The sequence below is a fragment of the Monodelphis domestica genome, chromosome 7 (genome assembly GCF_027887165.1).
Source record: "Monodelphis domestica isolate mMonDom1 chromosome 7, mMonDom1.pri, whole genome shotgun sequence".
Classification (NCBI taxonomy): domain Eukaryota; kingdom Metazoa; phylum Chordata; class Mammalia; order Didelphimorphia; family Didelphidae; genus Monodelphis; species Monodelphis domestica.
The window spans coordinates 173,815,150-173,834,952 of record NC_077233.1 but is presented as its reverse complement, the minus strand read 5'-3'; the positions used below and the strand labels follow the sequence as shown (position 1 = coordinate 173,834,952).

The window sequence follows — 19,803 nt, the reverse complement described above, 5'->3', positions numbered from 1 at the left end:
TGACTAGAACCAAGAGAACAAAACAATATCAAGATTTAAGAATGCTGATATGTGCAATAAGCAATTACAGTTCCAGAGGACTCATGATGAAACATGCCAGTCACTTCCCAACAGACAGGTGAAGAAACAAAAGTAGACTGAAGCACATTTTCTATGAGCATTATAAGGGTTTATTAGCAGGGTGCTACCTATTAATAAAGCAGTTCAAATGCTGTCTCACTTTAGACCAAAAACCCTGAGTAGAAGAACAGTTCCCCTTTCATAGTCTTGGGGAAGAAAAGAACGAAGAAGAGGACTTAATAAGTGAGGAAGGAATATAATTGGTTATAGGTCTGTCAGTATTATGGGTTTGTGGGGAACAATATGATAGGTTAGAAGTTAGGAATGAAGGACTAGCAACAATCTCCTTCTCTCCTGTAACTAAGAAATGTTCATTATTTTAGTCCACTTGAAAGGTTAGAGATAGTGGCCCAGATTTCTTTGGAAAGCAAACCAGACATTCTTGAAGATGACTTTGGTGGAGTAAAAATAACAGTTGATTAGATTCCTTGATGTCCACCCTAATCCCCCAAGGACAGCAGATTTTCTTGAGACAAGGATAGACCAGTGGTTAACAAGAGAACTGGATTCCTAAACTGAAATCATTACTGACCAGCTAAATTTTTGAACTAAATTCAGAGAAAAAGAACCATAACTTAGGTAGTTACAGGACATCATTAATTAAATGTAAACAGGATCAAGAAAAAAAGGTACAGAATCAATTTAATCTTTTCAACTTGGAGTGCAGGTTGAGATTTTTTTGTTTTGAGATGGCCAATTTGAGAATTTGTTTTACTTAACTACATATATTTATAATAAAGGGTTTTGTTTCTTCTTGTTAATAGGGGTCGAGATTGAGAAAGGAGAGAGAAAAGGTGAATTTTCATTGATTGGAAAAAATTTATTTATGGGTCAGTCAAGCCACCTTTTGGTCCTAGGTAGTCATAGTGAAGTATTCTTAACACACTGGCAACTTCCCCCAGTTAGCTGAGTTTGTTTTGTAGCAGCAGAAGCCAAATCTTTTGATGACCTTGATTCTTTTCCTTCCATTTTTCCTGCTTCTAAGTAGTAGCAAAAGTTATGGAATACCTTTCTGAAACCCTCTCTTTATTAAAATCCCCTTATTAGACTTTCTGACTTAAATGCCAAGATCTCCATGAAGTCTGTCTTGGTTCTTTTTTTTTTTTTGGAAAATTTTATTTAATTAGTTAATTTAGAATATTTTTCCATGGTTACAAGATTCATGTTCTTTCCCTCCCCCCAACCCCCTCCTGTAGCCAACACACAATTCCACTGGGTTTTACACGTGTCACTGATCAAGACCTATTTCCATATTATTAATATTTGCACTAGAATGATCCTGTAGACTCTACATCCTTAATCATATCCCCATTGAAGCATGTGATCAAGCAAATGTTTTTCTTCTGTGTTTCTGCTCCCACAGTTCTTCCTCTGGATGTGGATAGTGTTCTTTCTCATAAGTCCCTCTGAACTGTCTTGCATCATTGCACTGCTGCTAGTAGAGAAGTTCATTACATTTGATTGTACCACAGTGTATTAGTCTCTGTGTACAGTGTTTTCCTGGTTCTGCTCCTTTTGCTCTGCATCGCTTCCTGGAGGTCGTTCCAGTCTCCATGGAATTCCTCCACTTTATTATTCCTTTGAGCACAATAGTATTCCATCACCAACATATACCACAATGTGTTCAGCCATTCCCCAATTGAAGTGCATCCCCTCATTTTCCAACTTTTTGCCACCACAAAGGGCGCAGCTATGAATATTCTTTTTTTTTAATATTTTATTTGATCATTTCCAAGCATTATTCATTAAAGACATAGATCATTTTCTTTTCCTCCCCCCCACCCCCCATAGCCGATGCGTAAATCCACTGGGCATTAGATGTTTTCTTGATTTGAACCCATTGCTATGTTGATAATATTTGCATTAGAGTGTTCATTTAGAGTCTCTCCTCTGTCATGTCCCCTCAACCGCTGTATTCAGGCAGTTGCTTTTCCTCGGTGTTTCTACTCCCATAGTTTATCCTTTGCTTATGAATAGTGTTTTTTTTTTCTCCTAGATCCCTGCAAATTGTTCAGGGACATTACCCCGCCACTAATGGAGAAATCCATTACGTTCGATTGTACCACAGTGTATTAGTCTCTGTGTACAATGTTCTCCTGGTTCTGCTCCTCTCGCTCTGCATCACTTCCTGGAGGTTGTTCCAGTCTCCATGGAACTCCTCCACTTTATTATTCCTTTTAGCACAATAGTATTCCATCACCAACATATACCACAATTTGTTCAGCCATTCCCCAATTGATGGGCATCCCCTCGTTTTCCAGTTTTTGGCCACCACAAAGAGCGCAGCTATGAATATTTTTATACAAGTCTTTTTGTTCATTATCTCTTTGGGGTACAGACCCAGCAGTGCTATGGCTGGATCAAAGGGTAGATATTCTTTTGTCGCCCTTTGGGCATAGTTCCAAATTGCCCTCCAGAATGGTTGGATCAGTTCACAACTCCACCAGCAATGAATTAATGTCCCTACTTTGCCACATCCCCTCCAGCATTCATTACTTTCCTTTGCTGTTATGTTAGCCAATCTGCTAGGTGTGAGGGGATACCTCAGAGCTGTTTTTATTTGCATCTCTCTGATTATAAGAGATTTAGAACACTTCTTCATGTGCTTATTAATAGTTTTGATTTCTTTATCTGAGAACTGCCTATCGATGTCCCTTGCCCATTTATCAATTGGAGAATGGCTTGATTTTTTGTACAGTTGATTTAGCTCTTTATAAATTTGAGTAATTAAACCTTTGTCAGAGGTTTCTATGAAGATTTTTTCCCAGTTTGTTGTTTCCCTTCTGATTTTAGTTACATTGGTTTTGTTTGTGCAAAAGCTTTTTAATTTGATGTAGTCAAAATTATTTATTTTACGTTTTGTGATTCTTTCTATGTCTTGCTTGGTTTTAAAGTCTTTCCCCTCCCAAAGGTCTGACATGTATACTATTCTGTGTTTACCCAATTTACTTATGGTTTCCTTCTTTATGTTTAAGTCACTCACCCATTTTGAATTTATCTTGGTGTAGGGTGTGAGGTGTTGATCTATTCCTAGTCTCTCCCACACTGTTTTCCAATTTTCCCAACAGTTTTTATCGAATAGTGGATTTTTGTCCCAAAAGCTGGGATCTTTGGGTTTATCGTATACTGTCTTGCTGAGGTCGATTTCCCCCAGTCTATTCCACTGATCTTCCTTTCTGTTTCTTAGCCAGTACCAAATTGTTTTGATGACTGCTGCTTTGTAATATAGTTTAAGGTCAGGGACTGCAAGGCCCCCATCATATGTGGTTTTTTTTCATTATTTCCCTGGATATCCTTGATCCTTTGTTCTTCCAAATGAACTTTGTTATGGTTTTTTCTAAATCAGTGAAGAAGTATTTTGGTAGTTCAATGGGTATGGCACTAAATAGATAAATAAGTTTGGGTAGGATGGTCATTTTTATTATATTGGCTCGTCCTATCCATGAGCAGTTAATGTTTTTCCAATTGCTCAAGTCTAGTTTTAGTTGTGTGGAGAGTGTTTTGTAGTTGTGTTCATATAGTTCCTGTGTTTGTCTCGGGAGGTAGATTCCTAGGTATTTTATTTTGTCTAAGGTGATTTTGAATGGGATTTCTCTTTCTAGTTCTTGCTGCTGAGCTGTGTTGGAGATATATAGAAAAGCTGATGATTTATGTGGGTTTATTTTGTATCCTGCAACTTTGCTAAAGTTGTTGATTATTTCAATTAGCTTTTTGGTTGAATCTCTAGGATTCTTTAAGTAGACCATCATGTCATCTGCAAAGAGTGATAACTTGGTCTCCTCCTTGCATATTTTGATGCCTTCAATTTCTTTTTCTTCTCTAATTGCTACTGCTAGTGTTTCTAGTACAATGTCAAATAGTAGAGGTGATAATGGGCATCCTTGTTTCACTCCTGATCTTATTGGGAATGCGTCTAGTTTATCCCCATTGCAGATGATATTAGCTGATGGTTTTAGATATATACTGTTTATTATTTTTAGGAACGACTCTTCTATTCCTATGCTTTCTAGTGTTTTTAATAGGAATGGGTGTTGTATTTTATCAAAGGCTTTTTCTGCGTCTATTGAGATAATCATGTGGTTCTTGCTGGTTTGCTTGTTGATGTGTTCAATTATGTGGATGGTTTTCCTAATGTTGAACCAGGCCTGCATCCCTGGTATAAATCCTACTTGATCATGGTGAATGATCCTTCTGATCACTTGCTGGAGTCTTTTTGCTAGTATCCTATTTAAGATTTTTGCATCTATATTCATTAGGGAAATTGGTCTATAGTTTTCTTTCTCTGTTTTTGACCTGCCTGGTTTTGGAATCAGTACCATGTTTGTGTCGTAAAAGGAGTTTGGTAGAACTCCCTCTTTGCTTATTATGTCAAATAGTTTGTATAGTATTGGGATTAACTGTTCTCTGAATGTTTGATAGAATTCACTGGTGAATCCATCAGGCCCTGGGGATTTTTTCTTAGGAAGTTCTTTGATGGCTTGTTGGATTTCATTTTCTGATATGGGATTATTTAAGAATTCTATTTCCTCTTCTGTTAGTCTAGGCAGTTTGTATTTTTGTATATATTCATCCATATCCCCTAAATTGGTGTATTTATTGCCATATAATTGGGCAAAGTAATTTCTAATGATTGCCTTAATTTCCTCTTCATCGGAGGTGCTGCCCCCCTTTTCATCTTTAATGCTGTTAATTTGCTTTTCTTCCTTCCTTTTTAAAATTAGATTGACCAGTACTTTGTCTATTTTGTTTGTTTTTTCAAAGTACCAGCTTCTTGTCTTATTTATTAAATCAATAGTTCTATCATTTTTGATTTTATTAATTTCTCCCTTAATTTTTAGGATTTCTAGTTTGGTTTTCTGCTGGGGGGTTTTAATTTGATCACTTTTGAGTTTTTTCATTTGCATTTCCAATTGATTGATCTCTGCTCTCCCTGGTTTGTTAATATAAGCATTCAGGGATATGAATTTATCTTTGATTACCGCTTTGGCTGCATCCCAAAAGGTTTGAAAGGATGTCTCGCCATTGTCATTTTCCTCGATGAAATTATTGTTTCTATGATTTCTTCTTTAACTAAACGATTTTGGAGTATCATGTTGTTTAATTTCCAATTGGTTTTAGATTTGGTTTTCCATGTACCATTACTAATCATTATTTTTATTGCCTTGTGATCCGAGAAGGCTGCATTCATTATTTCTGCTTTTCTGCATTTGTGTGCTATGTTTCTGTGACCTAATGTATGGTCAATTTTTGTGAATGTGCCATGTGGTGCTGAGAAGAAGGTGTATTCCTTTTTATCCCTATTTATTTTTCTCCATATGTCTATTAATTCTAATTTTTCTAAGATTTCATTCACTTCTTTTACCTCTTTCTTATTTATTTTTTGATTTGATTTATCTAAATTTGATAATGGTTGGTTCAAGTCTCCCACTAATATGGTTTTACTGTCTATTTCTTCCTTCAATTCTCCTAGTTTCTCCATTAGAAATTTGGGTGCTATATTATTTGGTGCATACATGTTGATTAATGATATTTCCTCATTGTCTAAAGTCCCTTTTAACAAAATATAATTACCTTCCCTATCCCTTTTGATCAGGTCTATTTTTGCTTTGGCTTTATCAGATATCATGATTACCACTCCTGCCTTCTTTCTGTCAGTTGAGGCCCGGAAGGTCTTACTCCATCCTTTAATTCTGACCTTGTGAGTGTCAACCCGCCTCATGTGTGTTTCTTGAAGACAACATATGGTAGGGTTTTGGATTCTAATCCATTCTGCTATTCGTCTACGTTTTATGGGTGAGTTCATCCCATTCATGTTCAAAGTTATAATTGTCATTTGTGGTCTCTCTGGCATTTTGATATCCTTCCCTAATTCTAACCTTTTCTTCTTCGGCTCTACCTTTTAGTCCAGTGATTTACTTTGAATCAGTCCCCCTTGTCCCCTCCCTTGATGTTTCCCTTTTTAATCCCTCCCTTTTTGTTCCCTCCCTCTCCCCCTCTCTTTCCCTCCCTTTTTGTTTTCCCTCTCCCCCTCCCCCCCTTGGTTTTCCCTTTTCCCTACCCTTGTTGGGTAAGATAGAATTCAAGATCCTAATGGATCTGGATGTTTTTCCCTCTCAGAGTTGATTTCCCTGAGATTAAGGTTTAAGTAAAAAAACCCTCTCTTCCTCTCCTTCTTATAGGAGTTTTCTTCCCCTCTCCTTCCCATGTGAATCTTTGTGTGAGAAAGATTATTCTATTTGGTCTTTCTTTACCCCCTATTTATACATTACATTTTCCCCACATGTTAGTATACATAGATTGATATAAATGTAGTCCTTATAGAAGAGAGTTTGAGTAAAAGAAAAAGATAACATTTTTCTCCTTTCCCCTTTCCTTAATATTTACCTTTTCAGGTATTCCTTGCTCTTTGTTTTTCGGTATCAAACTTTCCACAGAGCTCTGGTCTTTTCTCTGCAAAAAGTTGGAAATCTTCTATTTTGTTGAATGCCCATACTTTCCCTTGGAAGTATATAGTCAGTTTTGCTGGGTAGCTGATTCTTGGTTGAAGACCCAGCTCTCTTGCCTTTCTGAAGATCATGTTCCATGCCTTACGATCATTCAGAGTAGAACTTGCAAGGTCTTGTGTGACCCTGATTGGCATTCCTTTATATCTAAATTGTCTTTTTCTGGCTTCCTATAGGATTTTTTCTTTTGTTTGAGAGCTTTGGAATTTGGCAATTACATTCCTGGGAGTTGTCTTTTGGGGGTTTAGTGTAGAAGGTGTTCTGTGAGCTCTGTCAGTGGCTGTATTACCCCCTTGTTCTAGAATCTCTGGGCAATTTTCTTTTATTATATCTTGTATCACCATGTCGAGTTTGGTGTTTATTTCTGGCTTTTCTGGAAGTCCAATTATTTAAATTATCTCTTCTCCCTCTATTTTCCAGATCTGTCACCTTGTCGGTGAGATATTTTATGTTTTCTTCTAATTTCTTGGTATTTTGGCTTTGCTTTATTAATTCTTGCTCTTTTACACAATCGTTGTCTTCCAGTTGCCTGATTCTGGCCTTTAAAGCCTGGTTTTCCTTTTCAGTTTGGTCACACCGGTTTTGTAGATGTGTGAATTTCTTTTGCATTATTTCCCACTTTTCCTCCCAGAAGGCTTCCATCTTTTTGGTCATTTCTGATTTAAATTCTTCATGGGTTTGTGGAGAGTTTCCATTTCCTTTGGAAGGTTTCGGAGCATTTTCTTGTGTATGGTCTTCTATCTCCTCTGTATTTTGTATTTTGGCTCCATAGAATGTGTCCAAAGTTGCCCCTTTCTTCTTATTTTTCTTGGGATTTTGGGGCTTCTGTGCTTCTGTGGAGTTTGCCATCTCTGAATGGGGAGGATTAGCTTTTCTTATCTCTGTCTGGTGTTCAGAGGCTTTAGTCCTGGGCAGATTGTTGGTTCTATGAGCTTTCCCTGGGTTAAACTGAGTATGCCTTAAGGCAATGACTTTCACTGGAACTGGAATGGAAGGGTCAGACCAGGGGGCCACACTCTCCCCCGGCTCTCTCTGTTTCCCTGCTGCTAAGGTGCCCCCTCGACTGGACTGGGTCGGGTTGCTTTCCGGAAGTTGCCTTCAGCATAGCTGGCCGTGAGGCTGTTTTGTCGGCCCTGAGGGTTGCTGTTGTTTCAGAGGACCCTGCTCTCTGCGGGGGAAGGGGCCGCGGCTTCCCGGAGCTCTGAGGGCAGTGACTTTCACTGAGACTTGGATAGCAGGATCCAGCTGGTGAAGCTGTCTTGCCCGCCCTGAGGGTTACTGTTGTTTCAGACGACCCTGCTCTCTGAGGGGGTTGGGGCTGCGGCTTCCTGGAGCCTTAGACTCTGCGCTCCTACCCCTTAGTTCCGAGTGATCTCGGATTCTGGCTTTTGAGGGGGGCCATACCTTTTGATCCAGGTCCAGGTCCAGGAGGAGGATTCCCAGGGTCTATGCTGTTGATCGTTTTGAATTTAGGCACCTTAGGAGCTTATAGTTTGAGATTGATCGGGAAGGGTTTCCAGAGATCTGAACTTTAGCTTTCTCTAAGCCGCCATCTTGACCGGAAGTCCCTGTCCTGGTTCTTAAAGTTGATAACAATCCTAGCCCAACACCTCATATAATACTTTGCTTGTAACTTATGCTTTTCTCATGTATTATTTGGAATCATAGTTAATCTGAATATGTCAAAAGTTCCCTATTAGAATGTAAACTCCACATGAGCTAGAATTGTGCCTTAATCTTTGAATCTTTCTCAGTAGTTTGAAGTGTTTTACACATGTATTTTCTTGATGTATGTTTATGAATAAATTGAATGAATAAATTATTTTTTACAAGCCATACTGGTATCCTAGAGGCTAATAAATGATTTACACAAAGGTAGGATCTTTGGAAGGAATCAGATTCAAAGGAATTGCATGATGGTGACAGAGTTAAAGCTAGAAATAGTAGTGAAGGGCAGGGAGTATGTTGAGTCCTTATTTCAGCCCTGAAAAGAGTCAGTGAGAGTGAATAAGGAGTTGTCACTAATGGAAATGGTTGTTAGGGATATTGTAACCTAAAGGGGAAAGCCAGTTTTAGATGTTCAGTATCAGTTACTATTGCAATAATATTTGGGCCAGACAGCTAGACAGTTGATTCAGTGGTTAGAGTGCCAGGACTGGAGATGGGAGGTCTTGGGTTCAAATGTGACCTCAGTTACTTCCTAGTTGTGTGATCCTGGGCAAATCACTTGACCAGTACCTGGATTTTTTTGCTCTTCTGCTTTAGAACCAATACACAATACTGATTCTAAGATGGAAGGTAAGAGTTTGGTTTTTTTTTAATTGGGGTCTAAGAGCAGAGGTTCAATGATAATTTCCATAATGAACTCTCCATGATATCAAAGAACTAGAAAACAAGGGAATACCCATCAATTGAGAAATTGATGAATAAATGAATAAATTATTGTACATGAATATTACAAAATATTATTAGGCATAAGAAATTATGAAAAGTGCCATTTCAGAGATACCTGGGAAGACATAATCAAATGTAGAATGAAGTAAACAGACTTAGAAGAACAAATTATACAATAACAACACTCTAAAATCAAAATTTTGAAGACTTAAGAACTTTGTTCAATGTAATGGCTGTCAATGATTCCAGGTAACCAATGACAATTTGGGCAGGCCATGTCCTGACATCTATATAGCTTTTTAAAACTGTGATTATTGGCTTATTTCTACTCCCAAATATGCCATTATTTATTTCAACCTGATTTTATATGAAAATGTTGATGGGGGATTAGAAAAGAACTCATCATAAAATCTGCCCCGTTTTACATTTTTGTGGATGATCCTAGGCCTTGGAAGGATTTATATTTTTTCTGAATTTGAATTTTTCTGAATTAAGTCCATTGGATCAAAGCCTCTTAAGGAATAACCACAGGATCATAATGTTAGAACTGGAAGAAACTTCAGATCATCTAGTCCAACTCCTTCATTTTATAGACGAGGAATTGGAAGGCCAGAGAAGTTAAAGTACCTACCCAAGGCGACATACATAGTAAGCACCAAATGTAGGAATTGAATCTAAGTCCTCTGACTCTAAAGCCAATGATATTTCTATCATGCAAAGCTTTTCTAGGTAGGTTACTTCTGTGAAGACTGTTTCTTTATGCTTTAAAACAAGATCGTTTTCTCCCAGCTGGTATGACTACCCCTCTACACCCCCTAGTTTCATCCCAAATAGTACTGCTCACATCTTGAGAATAGCTTTTGAACCTTTGGGAATGAATCACAGCTTTGCCTAACTAAGTCATGGGAATAAATTATTACAGTAGCATGTTAAATAAGCCTAACTAAATAGGAGGCCCTTTGTGGCCAATCTCATTTAAAGGGTAAGTGCCTAATTTGAAGGTTACCTGTTTTAAATGGTTAAACTGCATTTCCCCTTCCCCTTAATATATAACATTTCATGAAATAGTGTCAGATATCCTTCTTGTGTTGGATCTGAGATGTTAGTTTTTCCTTTGCCCAGAGAAAATGAGGAACTGAGTAGGAAAGGGGCATATTCTCCCAAAAGGAATATGGCTAAATGTAGGATAGAATCAAATGTTCTGTGTTCTTTTTTCAAAGTCTTCCTCCTAAGCCTGAGTGGATATGAGGGGTGGGAGGTGTGATGTTTCTGAACTCCTCAAAACCAGAAACCTCTGGGGACAATCTGATAGAACAATGGGGACTTGCTCTCTCTTCCCATGTAACTATTCTCAGGAGCCCATTTTACCTTGATATCCTCCACTTTATTCTGCAGATTTTCGGTGACTTTTTCCAAAGCATCATAGTTTTCCCTCATCTTTTCCAAATTCTGCTCATAATTCTTATTCTATGAGAGAGACAGAAACAGAGAGAGGATGTGAAGTATAACTCAGTGCCATATATATAGAGTGATATAGACTGAAAAGAGCACTAATAAAAGGTTAAGAACTCTGCTTGATTTCCTTTTTCTTTCTTCCTTTCTTCCTTCCTTCCTCCCTCCCTCCCTCATCTTTTTTTCTCCTGTATGTAAAACAAAGGAGTTGAAATATCTACTTTCTTAAGTCCCTTCCCCCTGTGTTTCTGAAGCCTTACTTATGAAGGTCCTAAACTAAATCAAGTATGTGCTGGGCAAATCCAGTGGTAAATTCGCCCTTCTGTTCACTGCCCCTGCCCCCCCCCCCCGGCCCCCCTGCCCCAAGCTAGTCCTCCGCCTTAGTGCTATCTTCCATTACCTTCTTAAAAGGGTGACTGTACATGAAGCAAACAACTTCCTCTAGTTAGGCTTCTGCTCTCAACTCCTCACTTTTACATTCAAATACTCAAATCCCCAATCCCCAATCCCCAAACCAGAATAAGACTGGCCTTAAGGAAGTTAATTCTAAGGCAATATCCATCATACTTCGGGACTAAGCAGGGAAAGGCACTATCTATATAAAGGAAGCTGATTTTGAGTGACTGTTCCAAGTTCTTTCTCTAGCTGAAGATGCACATTACCCCCTGTAAAGCATTTTTCTCATATTTAAAGCACCCCCACTTCCCCCTCCCCAATATCATATGACCAGAGGGTATCTTCTGTATCAGAGCACTAACCTTTTGCCCTGATTCCTGGAAATTCTTGGAGATCTTTTTCTGTAGTGCGCTCATCTCAGTTTCTAGCTTAGATGGGAGCCCAAGAGAATTTACAAACTCAAGATTAACTAAAAAAGAAATTAGGGATAGTTGTTAAGGCAGGGCAGAGGAAGACAGGGAAGGAAGGAAGAGAATGTGCAAGGGAGACACTTTTAAAAGGCCAGCTTGGAGCTGACACTCACCTATTCGTACAGCCTGCTGTTGCACCTTATCTTCTAACTTGGTCATTTGCTCCTTGAGGGAATCACACTCTAATGGTAAACTGATCAAGTTGCTTATAGAATTCTTGGCAATAAGCTTTTTGTCTTCTTTACTCAAAGAAAGATCCACCTGCTTAAAGGCCTTGCCTGAGATTGGACTTGCTTTGGGTACATAAACTTGAATCCTGGGAGAGGTGAGAAAGGGGCCTTTGCCAGCTTTGGTGTCAGGGAGAGTGGAGCTCTCTGGAACAGAAGGGGTTTCTGATACAGGAATGGTTTCTAAGACCCCCTGAACAGTGGGAGATGGAGTGGGAGCACTAGTAGAAGAAGGAAAAAGAGATGAAGTTCGACTTTGACTTGGGGTCTCTGCATTAGCAGTCGAATATAGGTTTCTGAGGATTACTGCTTTAAGGGTGGATGGATCAACCTTAGGACCCAGATAGGCCAGGGTGGCTTCATCAGGGGTGATGCCTAAAATAGAAAGCAAAGACAAAACATCAGTGTCTGCTAAGCCAGCAGTAGATGGTGGGAGAGCACTGGTGCCTGGTAGGCCAGCTCCATATGGTTGGAGAGCAGTAATTCTTCGTCGGTCAGAGGTATATGGCCGGAGAGTAGCAGTTCTTCGTTGCCTTGCAGCAGATGGTGGGAGAGCAGTGGTTCCTGGTAGGCCAGCATCATGTGGAGGGATAGCAGGGATGTCTGGTAGGCCAGCGGCAGATGGGGGGATAGCAGTGGTGCCTGGTAGGCCAGCGGCAGATGGGGGGATAGCAGTGGTGCCTGGTAGGCCAGCGGCAGATGGGGGGATAGCAGTGGTGCCTGGTAGGCCAGCAGGAGATGGGGGGATAGCAGTGGTGCCTGGTAGGCCAGCGGCAGATGGGGGGATAGCAGTGGTGCCTGGTAGGCCAGTGCCATATGGTGGGATAGCAGTGGTGCCTGGTAGGCCAACACCATATGGTGGGATAGCAGTGGTGCCTGGTAGGCCAACACCATATGGTGGGATAGCAGTGGTGCCTGGTAGGCCAACACCATATGGTGGGATAGCAGTGGTGCCTGGTAGGCCAACACCATATGGTGGGATAGTAGTGGTGCCTGGTAGGCCAACACCATATGGTGGGATAGCAGTGGTGCCTGGTAGGCCAGTGCCATATGGTGAGAGAGCAGTGGTGCCTGGTAGGCCAACATCATATGGTGGGATAGCAGTGGTGCCTGGTAGGCCAGTGCCATATGGTGAGAGAGCAGTGGTGCCTGGTAGGCCAACACCATATGGTGGGAGAGCAGTGGTGCCTGGCAGGCCAGTGCCATATGGAGGGATAGGAATGGTGCCTGGTAGGCCAGCATCAGATGGCGGGAGAGTAGTGGTGCCTGGTAGGCCAGCTTCAGATGTTGGGAGAGCAGTGGTGCCTGGTAGGCCAGCGCCAGATGGAGGGATAGCAGTGGTGCCTGGTAGGCCAGCAGCAGATGGTGGGAGAGCAGAGGTGCCTGGTAGGCCAGCAGCAGATGGAGGGAGAGCAGTGGTGCCTGGTAGGCCAGCAGCAGATGGAGGGAGAGCAGTGGTGCTTGGTAGGCCAGTGGCAGATGGCGGGAGAGCAGTGGTGCCTGGTAGGCCAGCAGCAGATGGTGGGAGAGCAGTGGTGCCTGATAGGCCAGCTTCAGATGGCGGGAGATCAGTGGTGCCTGGTAGGCCAGAGGCAGATGGAGGGATAGCAGTGGGGCCTGGTAGGCCAGCAGCAGATGGTGGGAGAGCAGTGGTGCCTGGTAGGCCAGCAGCAGATGGCAGGGGAGCAGTGGTGCCTGGTAGGCCAGCAGCAGATGGTAGGGGAGCAGTGGTGCCTGGTAGACCAGAGGCAGATGGCGGGAGAGCAGTGGTGCCTGGTAGGCCAGCAGCAGATGGCAGGGGAGCAGTGGTGCCTGGTAGACCAGCAGCAGATGGCGGGAGACCAGTGGTGCCTGGTAGGCCAGTGGCAGATGGAGGGAGAGCAGTGGTGCCTGGTAGGCCAGCAGCAGATGGTAGGGGAGCAGTGGTGCCTGGTAGGCCAGAGGCAGATGGCGAGAGAGCAGTGGTGCCTGGTAGACCAGAGGCAGATAGCGGGAGAGCAGTGGTGCCTGGTAGGTCAGCAGCAGATGGCAGGGGAGCAGTGGTGCCTGGTAGGCCAGCTTCAGATGGCGGGAGAGCAGTGGTGCCTGGTAGGCCAGTGGCAGATGGCGGGAGAGCAGTGGTGCCTGGTAGGCCAGCGGCAGATGGCGGGAGAGCAGTGGTGCCTGGTAGGCCAGCGGCAGATGGAGGGAGAGCAGTGGTGCCTGGTAGGCCAGCGGCAGATGGCGGGAGAGCAGTGGTGCCTGGTAGGCCAGCGGCAGATGGCGGGAGAGCAGTGGTGCCTGGTAGGCCAGCGGCAGATGGAGGGAGAGCAGTGGTGCCTGGTAGGCCAGCGGCAGATGGCGGGAGAGCAGTGGTGCCTGGTAGGCCAGCGGCAGATGGAGGGAGAGCAGTGGTGCCTGGTAGGCCAGCGGCAGATGGCGGGAGAGCAGTGGTGCCTGGTAGGCCAGCGGCAGATGGCGGGAGAGCAGTGGTCCCTGGTAGGCCAGCGGCAGATGGAGGGAGAACAGTGGTGTCTGTTAGGCCAGGTAGAGGGATAGCAGTGGTGCCTGGCTGGACAGTGATATATGGTGGGATAGCAGTGGTGCCTGGTAGGCCAGCTCCATATAGTGGGAGAGCAGTGGTGCCTGGGAGGCCAGCGCCATATGGTGGGAGAGCAGTGGTGCCTGGTAGGCCAGTGCCATATGGTGGGAGAGCAGTGGTGCCTAGTAGGCCAGCGCCATATGGCGGGAGAGCAGTGGTGCCTGGTAGACCAGCTCCATATAGTGGGATAGCAGTGGTGCCTGGTAGGCCAGTTCCATATGGTGGGATAGCAGTGGTGCCTGGTAGGCCAGCTTCAGATGGAGGGATAGCAGTGGGGCCTGGTAGGCCAGCTTCAGATGGAGGGAGAGCAGTGGTGCCTGGTAGGCCAGTTCCATATAGCGGGAGAGCAGTGGGGCCTAGTAGGCCAGCGCCATATGGCGGGAGAGCAGTGGGGCCTAGTAGGCCAGTGCCATATGGCGGGAGAGCAGTGGTGCCTGGTAGGCCAGCTCCATATGGTGGGATAGCAGTGGTGCCTGGTAGACCAGCTCCATATGGGGGGATAGCAGTGGTGCCTGGTAGGCTAGCTTCAGATGGAGGGATAGCAGTGGGGCCTGGTAGGCCAGTTCCATATAGCGGGAGAGCAGTGGTGCCTGGTAGGCCAGAGGCAGATGGGGGGATAGCAGTGGTGCCTGGTAGGCCAGCAGGAGATGGGGGGATAGCAGTGGTGCCTGGTAGGCCAGAGGCAGATGGTAGGAGAGCAGTGGTGCCTGGTAGGCCAGCAGGAGATGGGGGGATAGCAGTGGTGCCTGGAAGGCCAGAAGCAGATGGAGGAAGAGCAGTGGTGCCTGGAAGGCCAGTTCCATATGGTGGGATAGCAGTGGTGCCTGGAAGGCCAGCAGCAGATGGAGGGAGAGCAGTGGTGCCTGGAAGGCCAGCGCCAGATGGAGGGATAGCAGTGGTGCCTGGAAGGCCAGAAGCAGATGGAGGAAGAGCAGTGGTGTCTGGAAGGCCAGCGCCAGATGGAGGGATAGCAGTGGTGCCTGGAAGGCCAGCAGCAGATGTTGGGAGAGCAGTGGGGCCTCGTAGGCCAGGTCCATATGGTGGGAGAGCAGTGGTGCCTGGTAGACCAGAGGCAGATGGCGGGAGAGCAGTGGTGCCTGGTAGACCAGAGGCAGATGGCGGGAGAGCAGTGGTACCTGGTAGGCCAGCAGCAGATGGTGGGAGAGCAGTGGTGCCTGGTAGGCCAGCAGCAGATGGAGGGAGAGCAGTGGTACCTGGTAGGCCAGCAGCAGATGGCGGGAGAGCAGTGGTGCCTGGTAGGCCAACAGCAGATGGCGGGAGAGCAGTGGTGCCTGGTAGGCCAACAGCAGATGGCGGGAGAGCAGTGGTGCCTGGTAGGCCAGCAGCAGATGGCGGGAGAGCAGTGGTACCTGGTAGGCCAGCAGCAGATGGAGGGAGAGCAGTGGTGCCTGGTAGGCCAGCAGCAGATGGAGGGAGAGCAGTGGTGCTTGGTAGGCCAGTGGCAGATGGCGGGAGAGCAGTGGTGCCTGGTAGACCAGCGCCATATGGCGGGAGACCAGTGGTGCCTGGTAGGCCAGCAGCAGATGGTGGGAGAGCAGTGGTGCCTGGTAGGCCCGAGGCAGATGGCGGGAGAGCAGTGGTGCCTGGTAGGCCAGCGGCAGATGGGGGGATAGCAGTGGTGCCTGGTAGACCAGCGCCATATGGCGGGAGACCAGTGGTGCCTGGTAGGCCAGCAGCAGACGGCAGGAGAGCAGTGGTGCCTGGTAGGCCAGCGGCAGATGGGGGGATAGCAGTGGTGCCTGGTAGACCAGCGCCATATGGCGGGAGAGCAGTGGTGCCTGGTAGGCCAGCAGCAGACGGCAGGAGAGCAGTGGTGCCTGGTAGGCCAGCGGCAGATGGGGGGATAGCAGTGGTGCCTGGTAGACCAGCGCCATATGGCGGGAGAGCAGTGGTGCCTGGTAGGCCAGCAGCAGACGGCAGGAGAGCAGTGGTGCCTGGTAGGCCAGTGGCAGATGGGGGGATAGCAGTGGTGCCTGGTAGACCAGCGCCATATGGCGGGAGAGCAGTGGTGCCTGGTAGGCCAGCAGCAGACGGCAGGAGAGCAGTGGTGCCTGGTAGGCCAGCGGCAGATGGGGGGATAGCAGTGGTGCCTGGTAGACCAGAGGCAGATGGCGGGAGAGCAGTGGTGCCTGGTAGGCCAGCAGCAGACGGCGGGAGAGCAGTGGTGCCTGGTAGGCCAGCGGCAGATGGCGGGAGAGCAGTGGTGCCTGGTAGACCAGCGCCATATGGCGGGAGAGCAGTGGTGCCTGGTAGACCAGAGGCAGATGGCGGGAGAGCAGTGGTGCCTGGTAGGCCAGCAGCAGACGGCAGGAGAGCAGTGGTACCTGGTAGGCCAGTAGCAGATGGAGGGAGAGCAGTGGTGCCTGGTAGGCCAGTAGCAGATGGAGGGAGAGCAGTGGTGCCTGGTAGGCCAACAGCAGATGGAGGGAGAGCAGTGGTGCCTGGTAGGCCAGCAGCAGATGGAGGGAGAGCAGTGGTGCCTGGTAGACCAGCAGCAGATGGTGGGAGAGCAGTGGTGCCTGGTAGGCCAGCGGCAGATGGAGGGAGAGCAGTGGTGCCTGGTAGGCCAGTAGCAGATGGAGGGAGAGCAGTGGTGCCTGGTAGACCAGCAGCAGATGGAGGGAGAGCAGTGGTGCCTGGTAGGCCAGCAGCAGATGGAGGGAGAGCAGTGGTGCCTGGTAGACCAGCAGCAGATGGCGGGAGAGCAGTGGTGCCTGGTAGGCCAGCAGCAGATGGAGGGAGAGCAGTGGTGCCTGGTAGACCAGCAGCAGATGGTGGGAGAGCAGTGGTGCCTGGTAGGCCAGCAGCAGATGGAGGGAGAGCAGTGGTGCCTGGTAGTCCAGAGGCAGATGGAGGGAGAGCAGTGGTGCCTGATAGGCCAGCGGCAGATGGCGGGAGAGCAGTGGTGCCTGATAGGCCAGCTCCATATGGTGGAATAGCAGTGGTGCCTGGTAGGCCAGCAGGAGATGGGGGGATAGCAGTGGTGCCTGGTAGGCCAGCAGGAGATGGGGGGATAGCAGTGGTGCCTGGTAGGCCAGCAGGAGATGGGGGGATAGCAGTGGTGCCTGGTAGGCCCGCTCCATATGGTATGAGAGCAGTGGTGCCTGGTAGGCCAAAGGCTGATGGAGGGAGAGTAGTGGTGCCTAGTAGGTCAGCAGCAGATGGCAGGAGAGCAGTGGTGCCTGGTAGGCCAGCTCCATATGGTGGGATAGCAATGGTGCCTGGTAGGCCAGCTCCATATGGTGGAATAGCAGTGGTACCTGGTAGGCCAGCTCCATATGGTGGAATAGCAGTGGTATCTGGTAGGCCAGCTCCATACAGTGGGATAGCAGTGGTGCCCGGTAGGCCAGCTCCATATGGTGGAATAGCAGTGGTACCTGGTGGGCCAGCTCCATATGGCGGGACAGCAGTCATGCTTGGGATTTGAAGGGTTCCTAAGCCAACACCTACAAGAGAAATGATACCCATAGTCTCAGGGATATCTGGATAAGTGGTAATAGTTTCTTGACTAATAGTGGTGCCCATGGTAACAAGGACTTCAGAGACATCTTGTGAAGCAGGTAATTTTGGTTGGGAGTTTTGGATGGAGAGGGTTCTAGTCTGGACTTTTAGGAGTTTTTGTAAGTTTAAGGGTCTTGGTCTTAGATTAACCTCAGTCTTACCCTCAGTCTGAAGCTCTTTTTCAGTCTCAGCCTCAGTCTTCTTAGGAATCTTTTCAGTGTCAGCCTAGAATAATGGTACCACAGGGTAGAATGAAGTAGACCCAGGGAGAGAAGAGATGAGGGGGATAAATCTGTAATAAGGGAAGTTGAGCTAGGTAGTACATAGGCTGGGGCTTTGGTACAAAAAAGGAATGGGGCAGAGACAACTTCTTTCCCTATGACTGCCCTTGTCCTCTCATTTTCCTGGCCCCATGGCCATCATCTATTTCCCTTGTCAATCATTCCCAATAGATCTCCCTCAGAATGTAATGCTGGAATCTCCCACATCCCTCCCAGCCAGTATGGATTCTTGTCTTCTTTCTACCCCAATCCTTGCCTAATCTAGATATTATTTCATAACATATGATGCCAGTTACTCCTCATCCCAGCCTTTAATATCTTCCTATGTACCCCTCTATAATACATAACATATTCCCGCTTTTTCCCAAGGAGCACTTGAGAAATCATGGAATCATCTGAGATGAACTCCTGCACAATATTTCTTTGTCCAGAGAAGGAGCAAAGCTTATTCTTGACACCTTCCTGCATAGGATTAAGGAGGACAGGTGCTAGAAGATGCAGGAGTCATGGTGGGGTCTTCTCTGAAATATACTCAGGGGTTTAGGTTATGACAAGCACTTTTATTCCTAAACTTGAATCTATCCAGACATTCAATGACCCTCTCTACCCCACACCTCCTATACTCTACCTCTTTAGGTCTTTAGGAGGGTTTTTTTTTTCACTCCTTGCCACAAGTAGAAAAGAATAGGCCTATTGATTCTGGAACAATCCTTGTCTTCTTCCAATCCAGTCCTTGCCTGATTTATATATTATTTCATCCCATATGAATGCAGTTAATCTTCCTCCCAGCCTTTAAAACCCTTCTGTACTCTTCTTCCTAACACCTGTCCCAAGAACTAGTCACTCACTTGAGGAAACATGGCATCATGTAAGGTGGTCCATTGCATGATATCACTTTTATCAGGGAAGGAGCGAAGCATATTCTTGACATCTTCCTGGATAGGATTGAGGAGGAGGGTGTTATTAGGTACAGCAGTCATGGTAGGGTCTTTTCTTTAGTATACTCAGGGGTAAAGCAGACACTGTTACTCCTGGACTTGAATCATTCTAGACCTTCAATGACTCTCTCTATCCCACATCCCCCACTCCCACCCCATCTTCTCAGGTCTTTAAGTAATTTTCTTTGCCTCCTTGCCACAAGTAGAAGGCCAATTGGTACTGGAGGGGGTCTGGAAAAGAGGAAAAAATGTCCTTGAAATAGGATCTCACCATGCCATTCTGAAGATTTTTCACCTGGTCCTGTTGATCTTTCAATTCCTGGAACTGTTTATTTACTTCTTCTAGGCACATCTGTTAAACAAGGCAAAAGATGTAAGCTCTGGGTGATTCATCCTAGCCTTTTCTTCTTGATAGGAAATGGTGAGTTTGTTTTCATTCAGCCCCATCTGCTTCCTTGGTCTAGAATAGAAGAACTGGCATTCTCATAATTATGTTCTGGTGGCCAAGAATTTGAGATCAAAGATCAGTACTCTTTAGTTAGAAAGGCTTATCTTTCCGGCTTTTACTTGACCACTTCTGGCTCTACCCAGAAACTTTTACAAGTTTGCCACTAGCCCTTCTTTCTTTCATCTCACTCCACCCCATCTCTCTTCCTGAGTAAGCCCTTGCCAAGGACTAAGGAACCTGCCTTAAAAGTAGAAAAAGCAAGTTTGTTTCTGTAGTCTGATGTGAGGGTAAGCACAAGCCTTACCCCAAAATACTTCCAGTGACAAACCATGGTACCCTCCTCCCCACAAAAGACATCTTATATTCATTCACCTCAGGTAATTGACATTGCCACTAGTCAGATAAATAATACAGTTGAGGAGTGAAGTCTAGGAACCCCCACTCTCTCTTCATTTCTCTCCCATTACTGCC

At 45.8% G+C, this 19,803-nt stretch overlaps 1 protein-coding gene across 2 annotated transcripts in view; it reads right to left on the bottom strand.

Moving 5' to 3' along the window:
- The window catches only part of C7H16orf96 (chromosome 7 C16orf96 homolog), a 90,768-nt gene that overhangs the window by 40,075 nt on the left and 30,890 nt on the right, over positions 1 to 19,803 (bottom strand). For both annotated transcript variants that reach the window (XR_008913612.1, XM_056806105.1), the window contains exons 3-8: positions 19,156 to 19,236; positions 18,795 to 18,881; positions 17,827 to 17,890; positions 11,449 to 17,610; positions 11,228 to 11,334; positions 10,386 to 10,484 (exon numbers count right to left, since the gene is read on the bottom strand). Coding sequence is in view for 1 of the 2 variants with exons in the window: in XM_056806105.1 (XP_056662083.1) it covers positions 10,386 to 10,484; positions 11,228 to 11,334; positions 11,449 to 17,610; positions 17,827 to 17,890; positions 18,795 to 18,881; positions 19,156 to 19,236 (6,600 nt within the window). In the remaining variant the exon portion in view is untranslated. The remainder of the gene's footprint in view (positions 1 to 10,385; positions 10,485 to 11,227; positions 11,335 to 11,448; positions 17,611 to 17,826; positions 17,891 to 18,794; positions 18,882 to 19,155; positions 19,237 to 19,803) is intronic.